The sequence below is a fragment of the Zophobas morio genome, unplaced genomic scaffold (genome assembly GCF_036711695.1).
Source record: "Zophobas morio isolate AGI-343-1 ecotype UQ-CSIRO unplaced genomic scaffold, CSIRO_AGI_Zmor_V1 ptg000014l, whole genome shotgun sequence".
In the NCBI taxonomy this organism is placed as follows: domain Eukaryota; kingdom Metazoa; phylum Arthropoda; class Insecta; order Coleoptera; family Tenebrionidae; genus Zophobas; species Zophobas morio.
The window spans coordinates 7,441,406-7,461,287 of record NW_026972119.1 but is presented as its reverse complement, the minus strand read 5'-3'; the positions used below and the strand labels follow the sequence as shown (position 1 = coordinate 7,461,287).

Genomic DNA, 19,882 nt, shown 5'->3' with positions numbered 1-19,882 from the left:
ATCTTGGACCAGTTTGCATATTATTGTATTTAGTTTCTATATATCTTCACTCGTTTCATGTTGCTTTTTTACTTTATTAACTTAATGAAAATTAGATTTATAGAATATATGTGTTAAATACCTAAAGGTTTAAGTTCTCTATGTACTTCAAATTCTACATTTTAAGTAGTGCTGCATTACAAACATCAAATTTAGTTGAAACTTTACTAAAAACTTGTAACTGGATATGTTAGAAAAAAGCTGGTCTGGTTTTTTCTCATACATTTCTTGATCACGAGGAGACCACGAAGTATTAGTCACGCTTCAAAGGACAACAGAAGTACTATTTAAATTGTTTATATCAAACTGTTTGAGCTGCCCAAGAGCACCTGATTTGTATTTTGCGTTTATTGTCTGCGAATCGTTTGAGTTATAGTTATTTTGTCAACTACATTTGAATGTGTCGGATTTAAAACTTCAAGTTTGCATTACCCGAGTTTAAGAACCATTAAAGATAAAACTGCTAATTTTTCTATCAGTTTCCCAGAAGAGACGATTTTTTCTAAATTTGTTTATACTTCATATGTCAAAAATATGTCAAAATTGTTCAGTTGATAAGATTATGGCACCACATTCGTCTTACAAGAAACATGTAAAATTTGCCAAGTCCAGATCCCCAATTCCGAGGAAAAAGGCACCAAATAATGCAGATAGTTATGCCAATATTGTCTTACACTATTTGTCTAAATTAAAGGGATTATTTCAGTCACCGAGAATCTACAATAAAGATCTTGCAAACTATTTTACTAGAGGGAGCTTCGATAATATATCCAAACCTATATTGAAGAAGGACCCTAGAAGAGTCAATTCTTATTCAGAAAGTGAATCAGAGTCTAAGCAAAAAGCCTACGACATTGTCACCGCTGCAATTCAGTATGGATGCGCCAACAATATTATCGAAAAAGTGGGGAACTACTTCTTGGTAAAAAACAAATCGGAGCAAAAAGTTTCCACGAGGAGACCCACGCCAGGACCGGACTACATTAGGTGTGCGAGTTGCAAAAACTTGGCAAAGTATTCCAAAAGGCGTAGTGTGACGAATATGAGGAGCAGAGACAAAATTTCCAGTAGGTATCGAAAAAGAAGTGGCTATTACGACGACGACTACGGACGGACTACTCCAAACAGGCGAAAACGGAGCAGTTCTAATACCTCTGTTGTTAACTATTGTCCCAAATGTTACGCCAGAATGAGGTCCAATAGAAGACTATAATTTATAATGCGTTCTTTCTGCAATCAAACCAACAATCAAAGAATAAACAAATATAATCATTCGTCATGGTACAATAGTGATTCTTAAAACTATTAACAAACTAAATGTATCTATTTATGTAGTTTAAAAATATTCTTTTATCTTTTTCGTATTCTTCAACGGGTTGTTGATCGTGTTCGTGGTTCAGCAAGTGAAGATAAACTGAACCATTGTCAGCCGCAATCATCTAAAAAATTTGGAATAGTTACAAAGTTTGTAGTAAAACTATTAACTTACCATGTAAGTTTCTTCATGGGTGCCATCACTGCCACTAATTATTGGCGACAGTTTCATACACACAATGTTTTCTTTGAAAGGAACAGAATAAATGGGAAACATATCGCTAACCTTCAAGTTCCAAACGTGTATGGTGTTTGTAACATCTTTAGTGTAAAAAACTGATGGGCGGTTGTGTGACCACTGGATTTTCTGTATTTGGCATTTGCCTTCAGTAGCATCTTTGTTAGATAATACCTTCAAAGGTTTTTCCACATTGCGAGAATACAAGTTTATATTGCCATTATCAAATCCAGCCAGGACATAGTCGGAAGAAAAGGGACACATTTCTAGGCAAGTTGCTTGTGACTGGGTTTCTGGAAAACAGTAGTAAAACACCTTATAGATGTTATTTATTTAACAAATAACACCTGGTAGTAATTTCTTTACGCTGGTTTTCCCTCCGTTCGACAAACAGTGAATAATTATTCCATAACTGGTTGAAATGTACAAATCGCTCGAATTCAAAGGACTGAGAACCATATCGGTACAATTGAAATCGTCAATTTCTGGATATAATTGCTTCAAAGATATTTTAGTGTTTATGGTTAATATCACAGATCCCCAATGAGCTAAGCCTTGTTTTTCTACCACTTTTCCTTCATTTTTATGTTTAAAAATGACACTCCACAATATAACATCTCCATCTATGTCCAAACTACACACCTTAAAAACTATTATTAGTATTTGTACAAACACCGATTTAATAATACCTCAGTAGCTTTATGGACGGTAAATAGATGTTTCTCGGTCGATTTGTTTGTTATGGGTTGAATAGTTACAATTTTCTGATAATGGCCATATTTAATTTCACTAATTTCCGTGATGTACGTTGGACTGCGGTAAACAACATCGTCCTTATTATTGCCATAGACATTTTTGTGGTATTTTGAATTCTCTGTGGTATCCCAAACGACTAATGATCTGTTAACTTACTTTGCTAAAACTGTGGCCAAATTTATTGCAAACCTACCCGTTATTCAAACCTCCAAAAAGTAAATTTGGACATTCCAAACTGACAGCACAACAAGTAATTTCGCCATACGCAAACAGCAACATTTCAGGCACTTCAACATTAGATATATTCCACAAACAAATAACACTTTTTTGAAAATTATCTTCACTCTTCTGTCCGTGAACAGTGAAGATTTGATTAGAGTTACTTGACGAAAAACAAACATCAACAAGTGGCCTGTCTTTGACTATATCTTGAATTTGGGTATTGTAACGAACACAACTTTTACTGAAAGGTATGTTGCTGTTATTGTTAGTTTGAGCATTAACTTGTACATCCACTTCTGCTTGTAAATTAAGTATGAGGTTTCCTGCATTTAGCAAAAATTTTTCCAAACTGTTTTCATTGAAGATATCTACACGTTTTTGTCTATCCACGGTATCCCCACCTACACCTAAGTAATTGCACTTGTACACCTCCCAAAAATCTTCACTTTCTTCAAACTGGGGAAAGCAAGGCGGACACTGCGTCCATTTGTTACTGTAATGAATTTCATCCGTTTGTACTTCTTCATTTAGATCGTCTTCTCCCGTTTGGACCGAAGCTTGTACACTATTGCTTTTACCGTAGCTTTTTATGAAAACGTCGTAAGGCACTGGCGCTGAATCATATAAAGTAAAACTATACGTGTCCAATCTAATCATACTCAAGATTTCTTCGCCACGCTTCCGTCTTAGTTCCACGCTTTTTCGATGCTGGTACTTTTTCTGAGCTCCGAGAAAGTTAATGAACTGTAGCGACTTCCCATCTTCGAAACCCTCGTCCGACAGTGACCCTAAATTACTCCTATTGTGTTCATGATTCAAATTTGCATTTTCTTTTTCTATGGACTCCTTAATATTGTCCAAAATTTGTCGATGTCTTGATTCGGGTAATTCGTAATTGCCTGAATCTAATTTTTTTTCGTCGTCAGTACCGGCCGAGCTGACCCGTTTTGGAGCAGATTTGAGCTCCGCCGACTCACTTTCGCTGCTTTCAGTGGACGTAGTACCACTTGACAGGTGTGTACTAGTACCTGAAGAATCATATTCGTCGAAATCAGATTCGTACGAATCGAAATCGTCTTCGTATTCAATTGGTGGTTCTTCGACTTTGACAGCGAGAGGTACTTTGATTTTAGGAACCACTTTGGTTTCTGCAAGTTTAACAGGCAAAGTCACTTTTGTTTTGGGTACGTCAGGACCAACAATATTTTTGTTGACGATACTTCCTTTGCGTAGGGTGGCGGTTCTAGGTCTATCGGACATTGAACTGGTGTCTGGTGACACGTCGTCAACTGCTTTAGGGGTGGGTACTTCGTGTATTAGTGAGCTTTTCGTCGTACTTATCTTTTTACTGCCGTCACGCTTAAGTGCATTTGAGTACATTTTTTTACTGGGAAAAAATTGCGATTTTGTGACCCTAGTACTTGGTGGGGTGGCAGGCCTACTTGACGGTGGTTTGGCAGTACTGACTATTTTTTTACCGGGTGCTGGCTTACTTACTTTTTTATTAGAACTGTGACTAAGAAGTGGCTTTGTTGTAAGTTTTTTAGCTTTTTCGTCTTCATCTTCAGTTTTTTTGCTGCGTATTCTGGAAGTAGTTTTAGTTTTGGATGTTTCTTTTTTCGTCGTTTCTGTTGGTTTCTTGGATCTTGTTGTGGTGGTAGGCGGTGGTGGTTTAGGCGTTCCATCTCTTACCTATTATTTAATAGTTATTATGGTGTTAAGTTAGTTTATTAAATTACCTTTCTCGTAGACATAAATGGGGAAACAATGTCACTCACATTTATGTGTGTCAAGTGAACTGCCAACTATACGGGGAATTAAAATATCCCTGAAATAATCAATAAGAGAACGGAATGTATTTCACGCTTTGGTGCTCCCACAGTGAATCGATATTAAACAGCGGGAAAAATAAAAAGCCTTTTATAAAAACAATATTTAATATCACAGTATTTTTAAGTACTTTTACACGCTTTCGTATTATTTAAAAATGTAAATAAATAAATAAGACGTTAATATTCCTATGACTAATGGGACTTTTATAGACGCCGAAGACACACATTCATCACTTGTGGGTAAAATATCTTCTTGATACAAACGCTGCATGGTATCAAAATTCCTACTTCGTGGGACACTCCTCAGTCTTATAGTGCTATCATGGAACAAAATGTTTGATTTTCCATTGTATGGTCCAAACAGTTGCAATGGTGTTGTAAATGATTTGTGGTTTCGTCCAAATAAGTTATCTATTTGCAAAAACACATCCAAAGTGTCTTGGAACCAAAGATCGGTAGTGTTAGCTCGAATCATTGCTTGACCAGCCGGAGCCCAAGATAAATGACAACCTTCCGACTTCTGTTCACACATGACGTTGAATGTGCTCACTTGAATACTTCCATAATAATTTAGAATAGGACCTACAACTCGTTTGATTAAAACAGAGCCTGCAAAAATTTAGTGTTACCTACTGTTAATAAAGTCAGGGAGGGAATTTTTGGATATAAACGCTACATCTCCTTTGCGATCAATTAAACATTGTAATGCCCCCATATCACCCCTGTATGAATTTCCGTCGCAAACTGCTTCGTTTCCCGGTAACCCAGGAATGCAGCTTGCTCCGAAGAAATTTTTAACTGCTGCAGACACAGGGCAGGAATTTAAAGCCTTTCTTTGGTGTAACGAATGAGCTACTGTATTCCACGCAACTCCATCATAACTGGGAAAACAAGCTTTGTAACCTTGAAGATCGGTTAATTTATTAACGGTAGTATCGTTTCGGGTAATTGCAATAGTAAGGTATTTCCCGTCGTCATTGACGGTTTCGTAAAAGAGAGTGCTCAAATTATATTTCTTCATAGCTGGGTTCAATAGATCTGGTGGCACCATTACAATATCAGCAGCATTATTTGCCACAGCATCCATACAGTGGGTAGTATTATCGGCTTTAAGACACTCCAAATCCGGCTCAATTCCATACACAGCAGCTGATTCTCTTAGCCACGCGCATTTCGCGTTTTCTATAATTGAAGTGGTGCAGACTCTTATTGTTCTAGGAGGATGGCAACCAGAGAAACTGTTTGCATTCAAAAAACCAGTCGCTTTTTCTAGGAAAGTTTCAATTGGTTCGATCGGTTGCAATTTAGTGATGGTCAGATGAAAATTTTCGATGAGGTGAAGTACTGCGCCTTGCCAAGAGTCGCTATCGACATTAGTAAGAGTTGAGAGAAACTCTTGAATGTCTTGAGCAGCAGTTCTGGAAAAATAGGAATTAAAATTGCACGAAGGAACATATGAGAAAAGTACCTTTTCGTGGCCACCACTGGCCAAGGTTTCACCACCCAGACGCACGGATTTGTACTATTAAGAGGTTTCGAGGTGCCATCTGGGCACAGGAAGCTGTAACCCTCCGGAGTTGATTCGTTGTTTCCTGGCACTAAACCAAAATGAAGCCTAACATCATCTAGACGAGCCCAGCTAATATCGCCAGCACCATCGGTTAAACAAAACAGCGAACCGCGTCTTCCCCAATATTTATCACTTATTTCACAAAGGGTTGGATTATCACAAAGAGCGCATAAATTCGGGTATTTAGATTCTAAAAAGGCGTATGTCAGGAATGTTTGTGGGTTTTTCTAAAGACTTACTAAGTTCCAGGTTGAGTTTAGGATTGTTGACCCACGGTCCTGCTTTGCAGGCACTGTTGAAAAATTCCGATGATGCTTTGATTCGATTTTCGGTAATAGTGAGCTTAGTGTTACACATTTGAGGAATGATGGAAGCTTCCAAATACTGAAAAAGTAAAGGTTCTAACATTCAGTTATGACTGGTTAGTACATACATTTGCCAAAATCCTGGTCCAGTCAGTTTCATAGCCATACCCAGGGTGACAAAATCGCTTGCCTTTAAGATCATGTCTGCTTCTAATTCTCGCAGAATTTTGTGTGACGGCGACTACCTCGTATTCGAATTTATCTGCAACCAGTAGGTAAACAAGACGTTGTGTGTTACTTGTGAATACGTACTATCAGTGTAGCGTAGTTCGTCCGTAAGCAAAACTTCAATTTCAGAATTAGTTGCTGTTACTAAGTCTTCTGGTGTAAATACTGAGAAATCGGCTTGTCCTTTGGAAATTTTTCTCAAACAGTCTAATCTGTTAATAATGGGTTTTAATGAACATTTTATGCTAAAACTTTGTCGCTTACCTGTCTATTCCAAGAACGCATTCTACTCTACTGTCTGGTTTATCCAAAGTTGGACAGTACTTTCCAGAACGTTTGAAACCTCCTCTTCCGTCTACTACGCATAGTTTATCTAAAAATAAACAAAAATAGTGGTTATGAAATTTTCTATTCTTGTAGAATATATTGGGATTTCACAATTTTTACCACGAGAGATCAATATTTAAGAATCACAGTAATTACTGTGAAAATAAAGTTAATAGTCTCTAATGAAACTCGAACTCTTACAGTTTTAATTCAAAGATTAAGGGACCAGTAATGTATACAACAACGAATTTTTTATATATATTTGGTAGTAGCACTTTCATCGGAAATAAAAGCAACTTTGATTAAAACCAATAATCTTTTGAGGGGCAACTGCAAGCCGTTTTTAGTACGTAAGACTTTTGCTTCTTTGACTTCCTTGACCTTCGATCAAATTATTCTAACTTCCTCTATTTTGATTTTCTTTGGTTTCTTTAACGGACCTTCATTAACTCACGCCGTGTTCACGTGACTTCTAGTGATTTCATGTGTTTATTTAACTTCCGTTTAATTCTTTTGTCAGGAATGTTGAAAATCTTAGGACGTATTAATTATGTCAGTTCTACTTCGCGGAATAAAGATACGATCTACAATCTTATTATACTTTTTGTATTTTACGCTTTTTATGTAACATTATAAGAGTTTTTTCGGTGAATGTTAATATATAATGTATTTATTAGAAGCTGATTCATCAAATCAGTAAATTAAAGTTATTTAAGTAAAATCTAAAGTACAGGAAAACGCAACATCGCTAATTCATTGCGTGACTGAATGAAGAAAATTGTCCAAAATAATGAAATTACTTATGTAATAATGGAAACAAGGAGAAGAAAACAGAATCCAAATTTAAAAAGAATATTGTGCCACATAAAATTAAAAATAAAAATTATATTTCAAATTTGACGTTTAATTTAAATTTTTTATTCACGACAAAATGAAACATTGAACAAAGTAAATATTGTATTAACAACAATTAATAAATTATTTTTATTTATATTTATTCCCGAAAAGAAAACTGATGGGCTCACTCCAGTAAATGAAAAAAAAAAACTATTGTAAAATATGCTCGGATATTTAAATAACGTCTGATAATAATTAATCATTTAGCAGAATTTTTGGGAAAGAGTAATGTATTCTCCATATAGTAACACAAAATTTATTTTTTTCACTAGCAGCCTGGACGCATGCAAATGTCGACTCATTTAGTGGTAGCAAATTCAACTTTTGCTACCACGGGTTCAAAAAGAAAAATTGAGGTTATGTATGCAGTGTTTGATTTGATTATTTCTTAAAAAATGAACAAATGTGTGCTCCAAACATTACTTGAGTATACGCATGGTAGTTGGTAGACGGTAGAAGATAAAATGATTAACTCGGGACAAGTATAAACGGTTTTCTTTGTGTTGAAGATTTAGATCAAGTTTGATTAGAAATCAAAACAAAATCATGTTGCGTCAAAAAATTGAACGTTTATTTTTCAGTTTATTGTCTTATGGTTTCTACTAGTGAAAAAAATAGTATATTAACCACGGTTGCAAAGCCACTTCTAGACCTCGCGCTTCAGAGCCCTCGACGCTGCGCGTCTCGGGTTCTAATTTGCGCTCGGTCTAGAATGCTTGGCTTTGTAACCTTGGCCAATAATATACTATATTTTTGAATGCAGCATGAAAACATTTATTTATTAGTGTTTAGTTTACAAACAGGAAAAAATCGAGTAAATACGAATTAAAACTTATTTTTTAAATACTCGGCATTTTCAACACAAAGTAATCACCGTTGAACAAAAAACGACCGTTATAACAATATTTGTTAAGTATGATCGTTCTTGAAACACATTTTGCAGCGTCCAATTATTGATTTGTTTTTAATATAACCTATTACAAATTGTGTGTTCTTGTACTACGGAAATAATAATTATTTTTTTCAAAAAAATTGGTTATACTTAAAAGAATTAGATTATTAGAGACATCCAAATAACAACCATCAGCGGCGGCAGAAAAGAGAATGAAATTTGATTAATTTTGTCTTGTCAAAACAGCAAAGGACAGAACTAATTAATTAATTATGCTATAATGGAGTAAAACAATCCGAATATTATTTTAAGTGAGTAGCCGTTATTTTGATAATTACTATGCTATTAAATGGTATTCCTGATTTGATCAATCAAATAAAAAATAGCAATGCATATACATACAAAATTTGACAACAATAAAAACGATGCCGACCACAAACAAATAAACAGACACACAAACAAACAGACAGCAGAAATTCGCCAATGGACCCTATTACAATATTAATAGCTTACGCTCGGAAAGTTCTAAAGGTTAGAATAAAAATAACTAAAAGTGGTGTAAGTTAATTTGAACTTAACTGGCCGATTTTGGGCTTCACTACACACTTCACAACTTCATTTAACGGCTATATTTAAATTATCAGAAACAGAGAGCGTCTCATTTATTAAAAAAAATTAAATTATAAAAATGATTGACAGATGAATACAGCAAATCCATTGGTTTTACCATGTCCTTTCGTAAAAATTACCAACAACGGATCAAATCAATGTAAAATAGAGTGTGACCAACACCATATCAGTAGCAGGAAAATCCGTGTCTTCCTTAATTATTCAAGATAGTTCTTTGAAATTTCTTACTTGCAATATTTATTGTTTAAGATAATTAATTCTTTCCATTTTTTAACTAAAATTGGATACAGTTTTTAGTCTTAAATTACAATTAAATCCGATAAAAGTGCATTATATATTTTGTTGCAAACAAACTATATTATTAAAAACTTAAGGTAAAGTCGCATACAAAATTCAACTACAAAGAAACGTCATTCGTGTCAAAATTTTCGGGAAATTAATATACCGAGTGACTATTAATGTTTCTATTTTTTTTTTGTCAGATTGGCAACATATTTAAAGTTTTATGAATGCCTATACCTAAATTAGATTAAAATTTTGGGCACCATTTCAGTAGCTGCCATCTTCTCATTGGTTTTTGAGACCCGCTCATGTCAAACTGACTACTGTAAACTGACATCGTACCAATAATAATTGAATTGCCAATCCAAACATTAATGGTCACCCGGTGTTATAAGCTGTGAGCAGACGTAGATTTAGCCACAATTCGTCAATGTGGCAAAAATTTAGGTGTTACAGTTATACTTACACGTCAAGTGAATATTCAAATCGACAATAATTAAGATTGATGATGACACATTGGTTACTGTATTGACGAAGTTTCTGTATTTCCTATTGGTGTTGAGAATGAGTCAAAATTTTGAACTGTTCATATAATTTTCTCAGCAAATAATCATATAGACTACTGTAACAGTGTTTTAGATCTATCAGATCTAGAAGAAACTGAGAGACCTCGGCTCCATAGGAAATGTAACGTTAAAGTTTTATGACTGTGTAAACCTCCGCTCATTAAGGATATATTAAGTATTACAATGCTTTGTGTGATAATTAGAATTATTTATTTTAATTATTGTAATTATTCAACCGTATCACAACCTATTTATTCACTGTTTTTTCCTTCATCTTTTCAATACTATTACCACAACCTTTCCAGGCTATATTATAATGTTGCAACTTCGTTCGTTTGACGTAGCGATTTTTTTTCATTTGTATTTGTAGATACAATGAAAAAACAGAGAAACAGTAATAGAATTGATAGAATACTAGTTATACCTACTATTAAGAGTAAATTTTTGAATTATATGTATCCTTCACCTTTCCGTTCATTTTGAAAATAATATCTTATTCTTTTGTCTCATCATTTGACCCACAAAAAACCTTCAGACTCGTTACAGGTTCCTGGAAGGTATACCACCAAACCACTCTTCAAATTAGCGGAACATCAAGACGTCAACAGATTTAATATATGTATGCTAATAAACGAGATTTAAAACAAAATGAAACAATTAAACAATAAAAATTGCAAACACACCTATTCAAAATTGTGAAATTGTGTATAAGGAAACAGGATTTTCGACTTTAGTATTACTTTAAAAAAGACGTCATGCGACCAACTACGTAGCAAGCTTTTATGAAAAATAGCGCGATAATTAAATCTGCAAGGATTAAACAGCCATATTCTTTTTGTTACCGGTTTTGAAACATTAACATTTGGAGTAGTGGTTATAAACGATAAACAAATAAGTTGAGAACCTGTTTTCTACCGCCCCTTGCATATGCGAAAACTACTACCTGAACAACTTCTAGCGACCAAGCGAAAATTAAAATGAAGTTTAACTAAGATTTTATTTTATAACAATTTTGAATTGATTATTTTTATCTTCTTCCAACCGTAGCCAAATGCATTAGATACACAGAAATAAATTATTATTCAAAATACATATATATTTTCGATTAATAGTTCCACAGCACCATCCACACTTTGAAGAAATCGTTTTAAGACGAGTAATGCGATTCTATTATTTACTATTGGCTACAGTTTCAGCTGACTTAACTTTATGGAAAAGTAAGTGTTTTGTATAGGTAGCTAATGAGTTTTGTACAACTTCATGTTTCTATTACGTACAATATCATTTGTATTTTAAGCACGTTTTCAACGTTCCAGCTCATCTTTCACTTTCCTTTAAATACATCAAGTTAAAATGTCATCTAATTTAATTACCACATACAAGCTTGTAGCATGAATGTCACTCCTTCTTAAAACCACACTAATTAGTAATTACCCTGACGTCATCATCATTGTCTATTTTATATTTTTGCCTAGGTCAGTATTTTTTTGTAAAATTTCTTTGACGTACCTGACTGTTCTTTAAATAGTTTTTAAAAGCTTGGTTTTTGTTATATATTGTTTATTCTTCACTTCCAAACCTTAATTTGAACCCAAATCAAAATAAATATTTAGATTTGAATTAACACTTTCGTCAATATCTAAAAACGATACAAGAAATCATGTGGTCAACGTTTCCAAGTAAAAACACATTTATACTCGTATTTGTTTCGATAAGCAAAGCTGGAAAAAATAAATACGAAACGTTTTTTATCAATATTTGTTAACAAAACACGCACAACACATCATTAAAAACGGATTTAAAACATTATCAACCGAGCTGAAAGTTATCACAATTCGTAGCCCTCAGCAACGCACTTTTGCCGCATTCCTGAATTTTGACGATTTCCTTTTCTGAAACTGCATCAGACGGTTTTGTGTTAATAGGACTACTTTAGAGTCATTAGGTTCAAGGTAGCTACAAATTTGACCTTCATGTCTTTATGATCATCCCAAACAAAAAGAAAAGTCGGAATCTGGTCCGAAAGCGATTTTCAAACTCGTTTTCAACGAGAATCCTTTTTCGAAATTGCGTTTTAAAATTTGCTGTCGAGACCCTGGCATACTTACATTTTTCGGCATAAACAGCAGTCAACAAAAATAAAGACAGGACTGCCGTGAAAACGCACGAGGTTCTTTGGATGTTTGCGCACATGACACTAGCTTACTTCTCGGCGGTCTGCACAGCACTGATATTGGTTAATATTTTATGGATGTATGATAGACGATATGTTCTTAATGTGTGAAGGACGCCGCTGCTGTAAGATTAAGTGAAGTGCTTGAACCACCTGAGTTTACACCGGTGATGCGTGGATTTCCCGCTTTGCACTTTACATGGGGATTTACGCAGGTGGGAACAGTGGTTTGTCCTCAGAAGAAATGGGAGTAGCTAGTTTATGAGTCGAATTTCGTTGTTGCTAAATGATATTGATTCTCCGAAACACGATTATTATATGCGACTGGGTTTTTCTGATATCTGAGCTCCGCGAAATGTTGCCCTTTTTATTTGAGATTATTAATTTGGGTTTTTGCTTATTTTGATGAAATATATATCGGGACTTTGGACTTTCATAAACAAATAATTATATTTTAAATAATTGCAGCTAATAATATTAATCAGATGCTACTTAAGTGAAGATAGACCTTCAAAACGCAGGTGATTTGCTGCTATTATTAGGAAAATAAAGTTTCTACTGGTGAAAACAAATTTATTTAACAATAATTATGCTCATTATATTATTTATTACACATATATAATTTTATTTACACAGGAAAAAATATCCGTAACTGTAATTAGCTACTGTAAGGTTTAACTCAGAGGAAAGTGGGGGAATTGTGTGTATTCACAATTAACACGTAATAATTGATCAACAAAGTGCATTATGAATACGTTTTTTTTTTGCTATACCTTGCAGTATTAACGTGATCACATCAATTTCCATTTTCATATTAAAAAAAAAAGATGAAAATAAATCGACACTTAGTCTTTCATAAGAAGTCATATTTTCTACTTCGTCATGACCACACTATTCGCTTCTTTTCTTCCTTGTCTAAGTCAGCAAATGTTTTTCTTTCAAGCGAATAGTTTCACCTCTTGTGTGGTAATAATGACCTGCTCTTTTTTTCTCTTTCAATCATTTTCTTAAACCGGTTAGTCTTTTATTCTTTTTTTTTTCTTCGTGATGATAAATTAGCTACTCTGACATGCTGTGGAGCTCAGTTCCAAGAATCATTGCCACCACTTGAAAAGTGGATTGTTCGCGTGGTGCTATTCGCTTTTTGTTTCTGGTTATTCAAATCGTCATTATTTTAATGTAAAACTATTATTTTCAACTATCTTAGGTCGACAAGTTCGTCTTTCGTCACAACGGAAGTAGAATCACGAGAAGATATAAAATCATCTGATGTGATTTGATTAAATGGAAAAAATGCTCGTGGTATTGAAACCGGAAATAGCCTTATCTATTGTAACCACTCTAGCGTACTGGGAGGGGAGGGAAGAGGAGGAGGGATAGACAAGGTACTTAACGTTTAAAGCGTAAGAATACTGAAGTTATTATATCTATTTTTATATTCTTTTTTTATTCACGTTAGGAATATTTGGTACATAATTAGATTATCATATATCAAAAAGTAAAAAAAAATTTGCCCCCAAGGTGTGATAAGATGAGCAACAAGGTGGGGCCTACAACAATTAACTTATGTTATTGTTGACAAAATTCACATATGAATGGATCTTCAACGTCTAGAACACGCAGCCTAGCCTTCATTTGACGCCGAACAACGACCGTTGCAATACGCTGAAACATGTTTATTCCACTTGATTTGTACCTCTTTCTGCAGAAATTGCGGACCTTACATGGTTTCGACCTTTTTATTTCCCGCGCGTTAACTAACAAATCATTGTAATAGGGTTCATCCAACGAATGGCTACTTTTATGTTTTCAATAGGTCTCCCGTTTCCGTCCGTCTGTCGGTCTCGCTGCCATCTACCGTCTGGCCGCAGTGCGTCGTATGTGTCGATTTTTATATCTTTATACATTCACCGACACGAAAAATGGGCCACCCTTATTATTATTTTTTTAAGATCCGACAATGTGCAAAATAAAGTACGATTTCGGTTGCAATACTTTGATGTTGTTATGCAACGCTTATTGTAATATTTCTATCCCAAAAGAACTAAAAAATATATTATTTTAATAGAAAATGAAAAAAATTCAATAATCAAACAAAGCTGAAAACAAAAGTTAAAGTTACGGCTATTTCCCCCACGAACCCTAAGACTGCTGCCATTCTCCAGGACATCCCATGAAATAAATTGTTTATTTCTTCTTGTTGGATATTCTCTCATTCCTTTAAAAGCATATTCTCATGTAAAGTGTGGGGTGCAGGTACACTCAATTAATATTCTGGTCAAGAAACAACATCAAAAATAAGCGTAATTAAAACGTCGAAGCACTGTACTCAGAAAAATATTAGCTGGTCCGTTTTTCATGCCGATGAATGTACCTATGTATCTTAAAAATGTCGTGTAGATGGTAAAACACTAGCAAAAATGTTTCTGATCATCCCCACCAACAATGTGATGACGTTATTCCAACATGTTTAATAGGTGTATTAAAATATTATTTAAATTTAAAAAAATAACATATGCTGCAGATGTCGTTTATGAAACCTCTTGATTTTTTACCACAGGCATCCAAATTTTTGGCTAAACAAATCACATTTAGTTAATAACATTTTGCAACTTTGAAACTACAAAGCCGAATACTCTGAAATGTTGCAAACGTCTGAGGGTTGTCGCAAGTTTATTATATATACTACATTTTTATTTTTCCAAAAAAGATTTTCATGTAAGTATAATACTGTTACGTTGATTGGGTGTTTTATAATCGGCGTGGGTAAAACTCAACAATTTATTTCTCAGTAGTACTAATTTACACGACTAACTATACAGCGATTATGTACAGAATAATTCCGACCCGACTGGAATGGATTTGACTAGACCCATATTCTCTCAACATTGACTGGACTCGACACGTTGACTGAATGAATCGTTGCCGAATGTGGCCTGTATTTAAACCCATACTCCCTTTCTAGATATTCGGCAATCGAGGTTTTTCTGGAATAAGCATCGTGACTTCTGCTTCCAGACTTTTTTTTAGCGAACGCCGTGCGGTCGCCGTCACCGACGATGAGTCCCCCATCATTGCCGTGCATACTAGAAAAAACCGATAGTCGTCGTACCCCGGGCGGCGCCGGCGTATGAGTTCATGTCGTAACAATACATATAATGAGAATTGTTTACATTTATTATAAAATCAATTCGCCTGTTTTGTTTTTGACTAGCAAAATAGTCAGTTACTTGCACGTTAAAATTAAGAATGCTTCTGATAAAAGATATTTCAATATTCAATATTGCTAAAGAACTTTATTTTATAGTCCCGATTCCCCCATTGTATTGGGCAAAAATGTTTTGATTCGTTTTAGAGTTGGTAGAGTTTATAAAATTTCAAGTAACTTTACATTCTCTGAACATGTTTCGACAAGATTCATGTTTACAAACAATTAAAATCATCTCGGTTTATAGGTAACTTCTAGTTAATTCAAACCAACGGATTTTTAAACTGAATTTGGAAATGTTTTTCTGTAATTGTGAAGCTAAACTTGACTGCTGTTAAAATTATGCTGATAACTTCAACTAGCATCAAAGAAAGTGATTAAATGAACAACTCTTACCAACTTTTCTGTCAAATTCGTGTCAAACACATCTTTGAAAATGCCTAGAATTCGACAACCTGCCAAGTATCATCACCTAAGTCAGTTTGAACGAGGCCGTGTAACGGTATTAAGATGTTGGTTGAGAAGGTCTGAAGAAGGACCTCATGAGCGTCGCCGCGGATCTGGACGTCCTAGGACTACTACTGCTCGTGAAGAACGTTACCTAAAAACTTTAGCACTAAGAGACACAATACCTGCTATGGAAAATCATTGGTTGGAAACTCTAGAAAGAAGACTGTCAATGGCATTCATATATCGCCGAATAAGATCTTATGGACTTCGTTCGTACCGAACATTTTGGTGTCTACTTCTTACTCCGCGTCATCGCGCTCGCAGACTAGAGTGAGCAGGTGAATTGGGTGCAGGAATGGCATAACGTGGTGTTCAGTGACGAGTCCCGTTTTTGTTTGTGGGCCCATGATAGGCGTAAGAGGGCCAGATGACTACGTAGAGAACGCAGAAATTTGGACCTTGCTCTTGAACGTCACACTGCTCTTACATAAGGCGTGATGGTTTGGGGGGTATATTAGTTATGGTATGTAGTAGATCACCCCTAGTTTTCATTGAAGGCAATTTAAACGCTACCGGTTATATAGCAGGTTAATTAATCCCACGTTCTGACAAGATAATGCCCGCCCACACAGGGCGAGAGTGACAACACAGTATTTGGACGAAGCTAATGTGGTGGTACTTCCATGGCCTGCGCGGTCGTCTGGTCTGTCTTCAATCGAGCACGTCTAGGATATGCTCGGTAACCGACTGAGTAATTTACGCCATCCTCCGGATACTTTAAATGATCTTCGGCTTCGTCTTCAAGAAGCTTGGCATGAGCTACCACAGGCCGAAATTAATCATCTGATTGAAAATGTACCTCGGCGAGTAAATGAGTCCATAATTAATTAATCGCGGTGGGGCAACACATTATTAAGTAACTTTGTTAATTGTTACCATTTCTTTTTCAAATTGTAATAATTTTCTTGTCGTACTACATTGCAACTTCTGTGAAAATTTGAACAAAATCCCTTGACGAATAATAGGTGTTGCGCACTTTTTATTCAAAGCAGTACATAAATTTGGTGTCTTTTAAATAATAAGTGATTAAACCAATGCACTATTTAAAGTACTACAATCTGATTCCATCTCCAACGTTCCAACAAATACATGTGAGTTTTATGTAGACCAGCACCTCATATTTTGCACGTTCACATAACCATCAAGATAAAACCAAGTTTCATCGGTAAAAATATTATGTTTAAAATTTCGCCCTTTTTGAAATTGACCAAAAACTAGTTACAATACAATCATAAAATTTATGCAAGATTGAAACTTTCGAGGTAAGTATATAATTTGGTCCCAGACGCTTAAGGGCAAACTAGGTACTGATAGTCTATCTAGAGTACCTAAATAATATTTTAATATTATTATCTATCTGTCTATTTTGTGTATATTTGACATTTAATAAATAATTATTTTTATCTAAGACAAGCGGTTTTTCGTACATGACCAACTTTGACTTTATACTTTAGCTCTTTACATATGATACGAAATTGGAATACCAATTGCTATTAACTTCAAAAATTTCTCCACTGCTCCATCTACTAGAACATTTTCAAAATCAGCCTTGATTATAGAATGTTTTTGTTTTTTCGTTTCGATAAAAATGTCGATAACGTATTAATACGTTATATTTTTATCTATTTGATGTGGATAAATATACGCAATATTTCCGCTGCGGTCATCTTTGAAGTCAGCAGATCTTCCATAAATATGTACTTACAACAAACAACTAGTAACAGCACTGATTTTAACACAAATATGTATATTATTATTATCATTACTATTATTATTATAGATACAATAAATGCTTATTACAATAAAACTCTTGACACTAGTTTTGAACGACAAGAAAACAAAAAGCAACTTCAGTATCCAGGTGTGTCATTTTTTCTCCTAAAAAACCTTATGAGAAATCTACATACAACAGTAGTAAGCTCAGTTGTGTATACCATCTTAGCGCAATGAAATATTGCAAACAGGGCAGCATAACCACTTTTTTTTTAAATCTAGACCTTCTAAAAAATGCAGTTAATACGTGCACTGTTATTATTATCATCATCATTTTGGTTTTCAATTTTTCATCTGGGACTCAAGTACGGTGGTAACTTAAGTGTTGTTATGAAAATGTTGACATCGTACGTAGAACAACTCTATACTCTACCTCTTAATTTCACATTTTTGTTTTCGTTCACAAAAAATAATTGTAATCTACTTCCTTTGAATTATTCGCTTTATTACGTTTCTGGAAAAGAACTATAAGCTTCTCTAGGAGTAAGTTTAGCTTGTAAATGGGAACATATCTGGTTCAAGGTTATTAGCCCCAGTGTTCTAAGAACATGTTCTTTTGTTCCAATCATACAAGGTTTTCGAAGGACTAAATTTTGTGTGCAATAAATGCAGCGGCAGGAAAACACGTGATAAATAAATCCCGACCACAAACACTTAATAAATCCACCTCTTTCCTCCGAATGCAAATTCTTGTATTGGTTTTTACACAGTAAACAGTTTTTTTTAGTTTGTTTTATAAACGCGACTGTTGTTAGTGTTTTTTATAATAACGTCATTTGCATTAAAAAAGAATTCAGGCTGAGAATCCAAGAAAACAATTATATATTTCAGATGCAATATGACTCATTTTCATTCATCAATTCTATATTAATATCTTCACTTTTCTTCGTTGTTTAATTGCATCTCTGTCTATCCAATGGTACGAATTTTAATCATCTTGAATTAATGTTCAACCCCAGTGAAACGCATTGTTCAAAATTTTGTTTGAAAAATGGCAGTTTTTCATTTTATGGGTCCAACCATCCAACAAGCTATAAATGCCTCTGCAGATACGAATTTATTTTGGCACGAGCGGAGCGAGTTTTTAAAAAACGTGTTACATGCTATGACTTGAAATTAAAACCACAATTATCCAAACTCTGAAATTTATTACCCTACAAAAAATAAAATACTAACAAAATGAATATCATCAAGGATTTATTAAACTACTTATTCTAAAAGATCAAACATATTTTTAACACAATTTAGCCTGCAGTACTGTACCATTCCGCATGTTGTTTAAGGGTAGTAAATACAGTGGCGTAAATAGCACCCCTGCAGATCCCGCAATGCGGGAGGGCGCAGCGCCAAAAGGGGCGCAGACCGTAACGTAACCGATATATTTTTTTTAATGTGCAAACGAGTAAGTACATATTTATATCACTTTTTAAATTTGGTGCATGGAGGTGCTTACTATAAACCGGGGCCGGGGGTGTGGGAGGGGGTTGGGGGCATTGAAAGTTAGCTACGCCACTGAGTAAATATCAGTCCCACAATCTATAAAATCAGTTGGTTTGGTTATTATACAAGTACATAAATATATTCTCAACCGCTCCTGTAAAATGACATAAAACTAAAACTTTAGCACAAATTTTACAATTTGTGTTCGAGTCAAGGTTTAAAATTGTGCCCAAAATTATAATTTCAAGGCATATCTATAGGTGCAGTTCAAACTTTAAATTCCACCACTAGACTTCCGTCAAAGCAAAAATGTCAAAAAAACGCTCTGTGTTATTCTAATTGTAGCTGTGACATCGAAAAACAGTTTACACGAAGTTTTGGCACTGACATTACTTCTTTCGTCTCATATGCATATTATGTTATGGTCAAAGGTGAAGGCTTAATTTAATAAAAACTCAATTCTCACCTTTGGAAATTTCAAACGACCAAATAAAATGAAGAAATCTGGTCTGAATTGAGAACAATGACGTAGTTGAGGTACAAATAAACATAGTTTAATGAATGACCTTGATTACAACAGCAATTGCGACACAACAATTTTAATCTCCAGATTTCGATTTTGTTATTATTTTGACGAACGAACAGGATACTATTACTGAAAATGACCAAAAATTTGTGGA

The 19,882-nt window shown here is 34.6% G+C and overlaps 2 protein-coding genes across 2 annotated transcripts; both read right to left on the bottom strand.

Moving 5' to 3' along the window:
- Nucleotides 1-1,316: 1,316 nt before the first annotated feature.
- On the bottom strand, nucleotides 1,317-4,392 carry LOC135129250 (cytoplasmic dynein 2 intermediate chain 1). The gene is made up of 6 exons (XM_064056403.1): nucleotides 4,309-4,392; nucleotides 2,541-4,261; nucleotides 2,281-2,491; nucleotides 1,939-2,233; nucleotides 1,529-1,884; nucleotides 1,317-1,478 (listed from the first exon to the last, which is right to left on the bottom strand). The coding sequence occupies exons 1-6, from the start codon at nucleotides 4,321-4,323 to the stop codon at nucleotides 1,353-1,355; spliced, it is 2,724 nt and encodes a 907-aa protein (XP_063912473.1). The 5' UTR covers nucleotides 4,324-4,392; the 3' UTR covers nucleotides 1,317-1,352.
- Nucleotides 4,393-4,487: 95 nt separating this feature from the next.
- LOC135129251 (transferrin) lies at nucleotides 4,488-12,424 on the bottom strand. The gene is made up of 8 exons (XM_064056404.1): nucleotides 12,207-12,424; nucleotides 6,769-6,877; nucleotides 6,589-6,716; nucleotides 6,405-6,538; nucleotides 6,211-6,355; nucleotides 5,870-6,161; nucleotides 5,035-5,819; nucleotides 4,488-4,983 (listed from the first exon to the last, which is right to left on the bottom strand). The coding sequence occupies exons 1-8, from the start codon at nucleotides 12,289-12,291 to the stop codon at nucleotides 4,547-4,549; spliced, it is 2,115 nt and encodes a 704-aa protein (XP_063912474.1). The 5' UTR covers nucleotides 12,292-12,424; the 3' UTR covers nucleotides 4,488-4,546.
- Between the last annotated feature and the right edge of the window lie 7,458 nt (nucleotides 12,425-19,882).

What these genes read in the sequence shown, in the direction of transcription:
- LOC135129250 (XM_064056403.1), bottom strand. An exon ending in CCGTCCATAAAGCTACTGAG is followed by an intron (nt 2,234 to 2,280) that starts GTATTATTAAAT and finishes ATAGTTTTTAAG; the next exon opens with GTGTGTAGTTTGGACATAGA. An exon ending in CGTAAAGAAATTACTACCAG is followed by an intron (nt 1,885 to 1,938) that starts GTGTTATTTGTT and finishes ACTGTTTTCCAG; the next exon opens with AAACCCAGTCACAAGCAACT.
- LOC135129251 (XM_064056404.1), bottom strand. Translation starts at nt 12,291, where the DNA reads ATGTGCGCAAACATCCAAAGAACCTCGTGCGTTTTCACGGCAGTCCTG. An exon ending in CGAACTACGCTACACTGATA is followed by an intron (nt 6,539 to 6,588) that starts GTACGTATTCAC and finishes TACTGGTTGCAG; the next exon opens with ATAAATTCGAATACGAGGTA. An exon ending in GGACCAGGATTTTGGCAAAT is followed by an intron (nt 6,356 to 6,404) that starts GTATGTACTAAC and finishes TTACTTTTTCAG; the next exon opens with TATTTGGAAGCTTCCATCAT.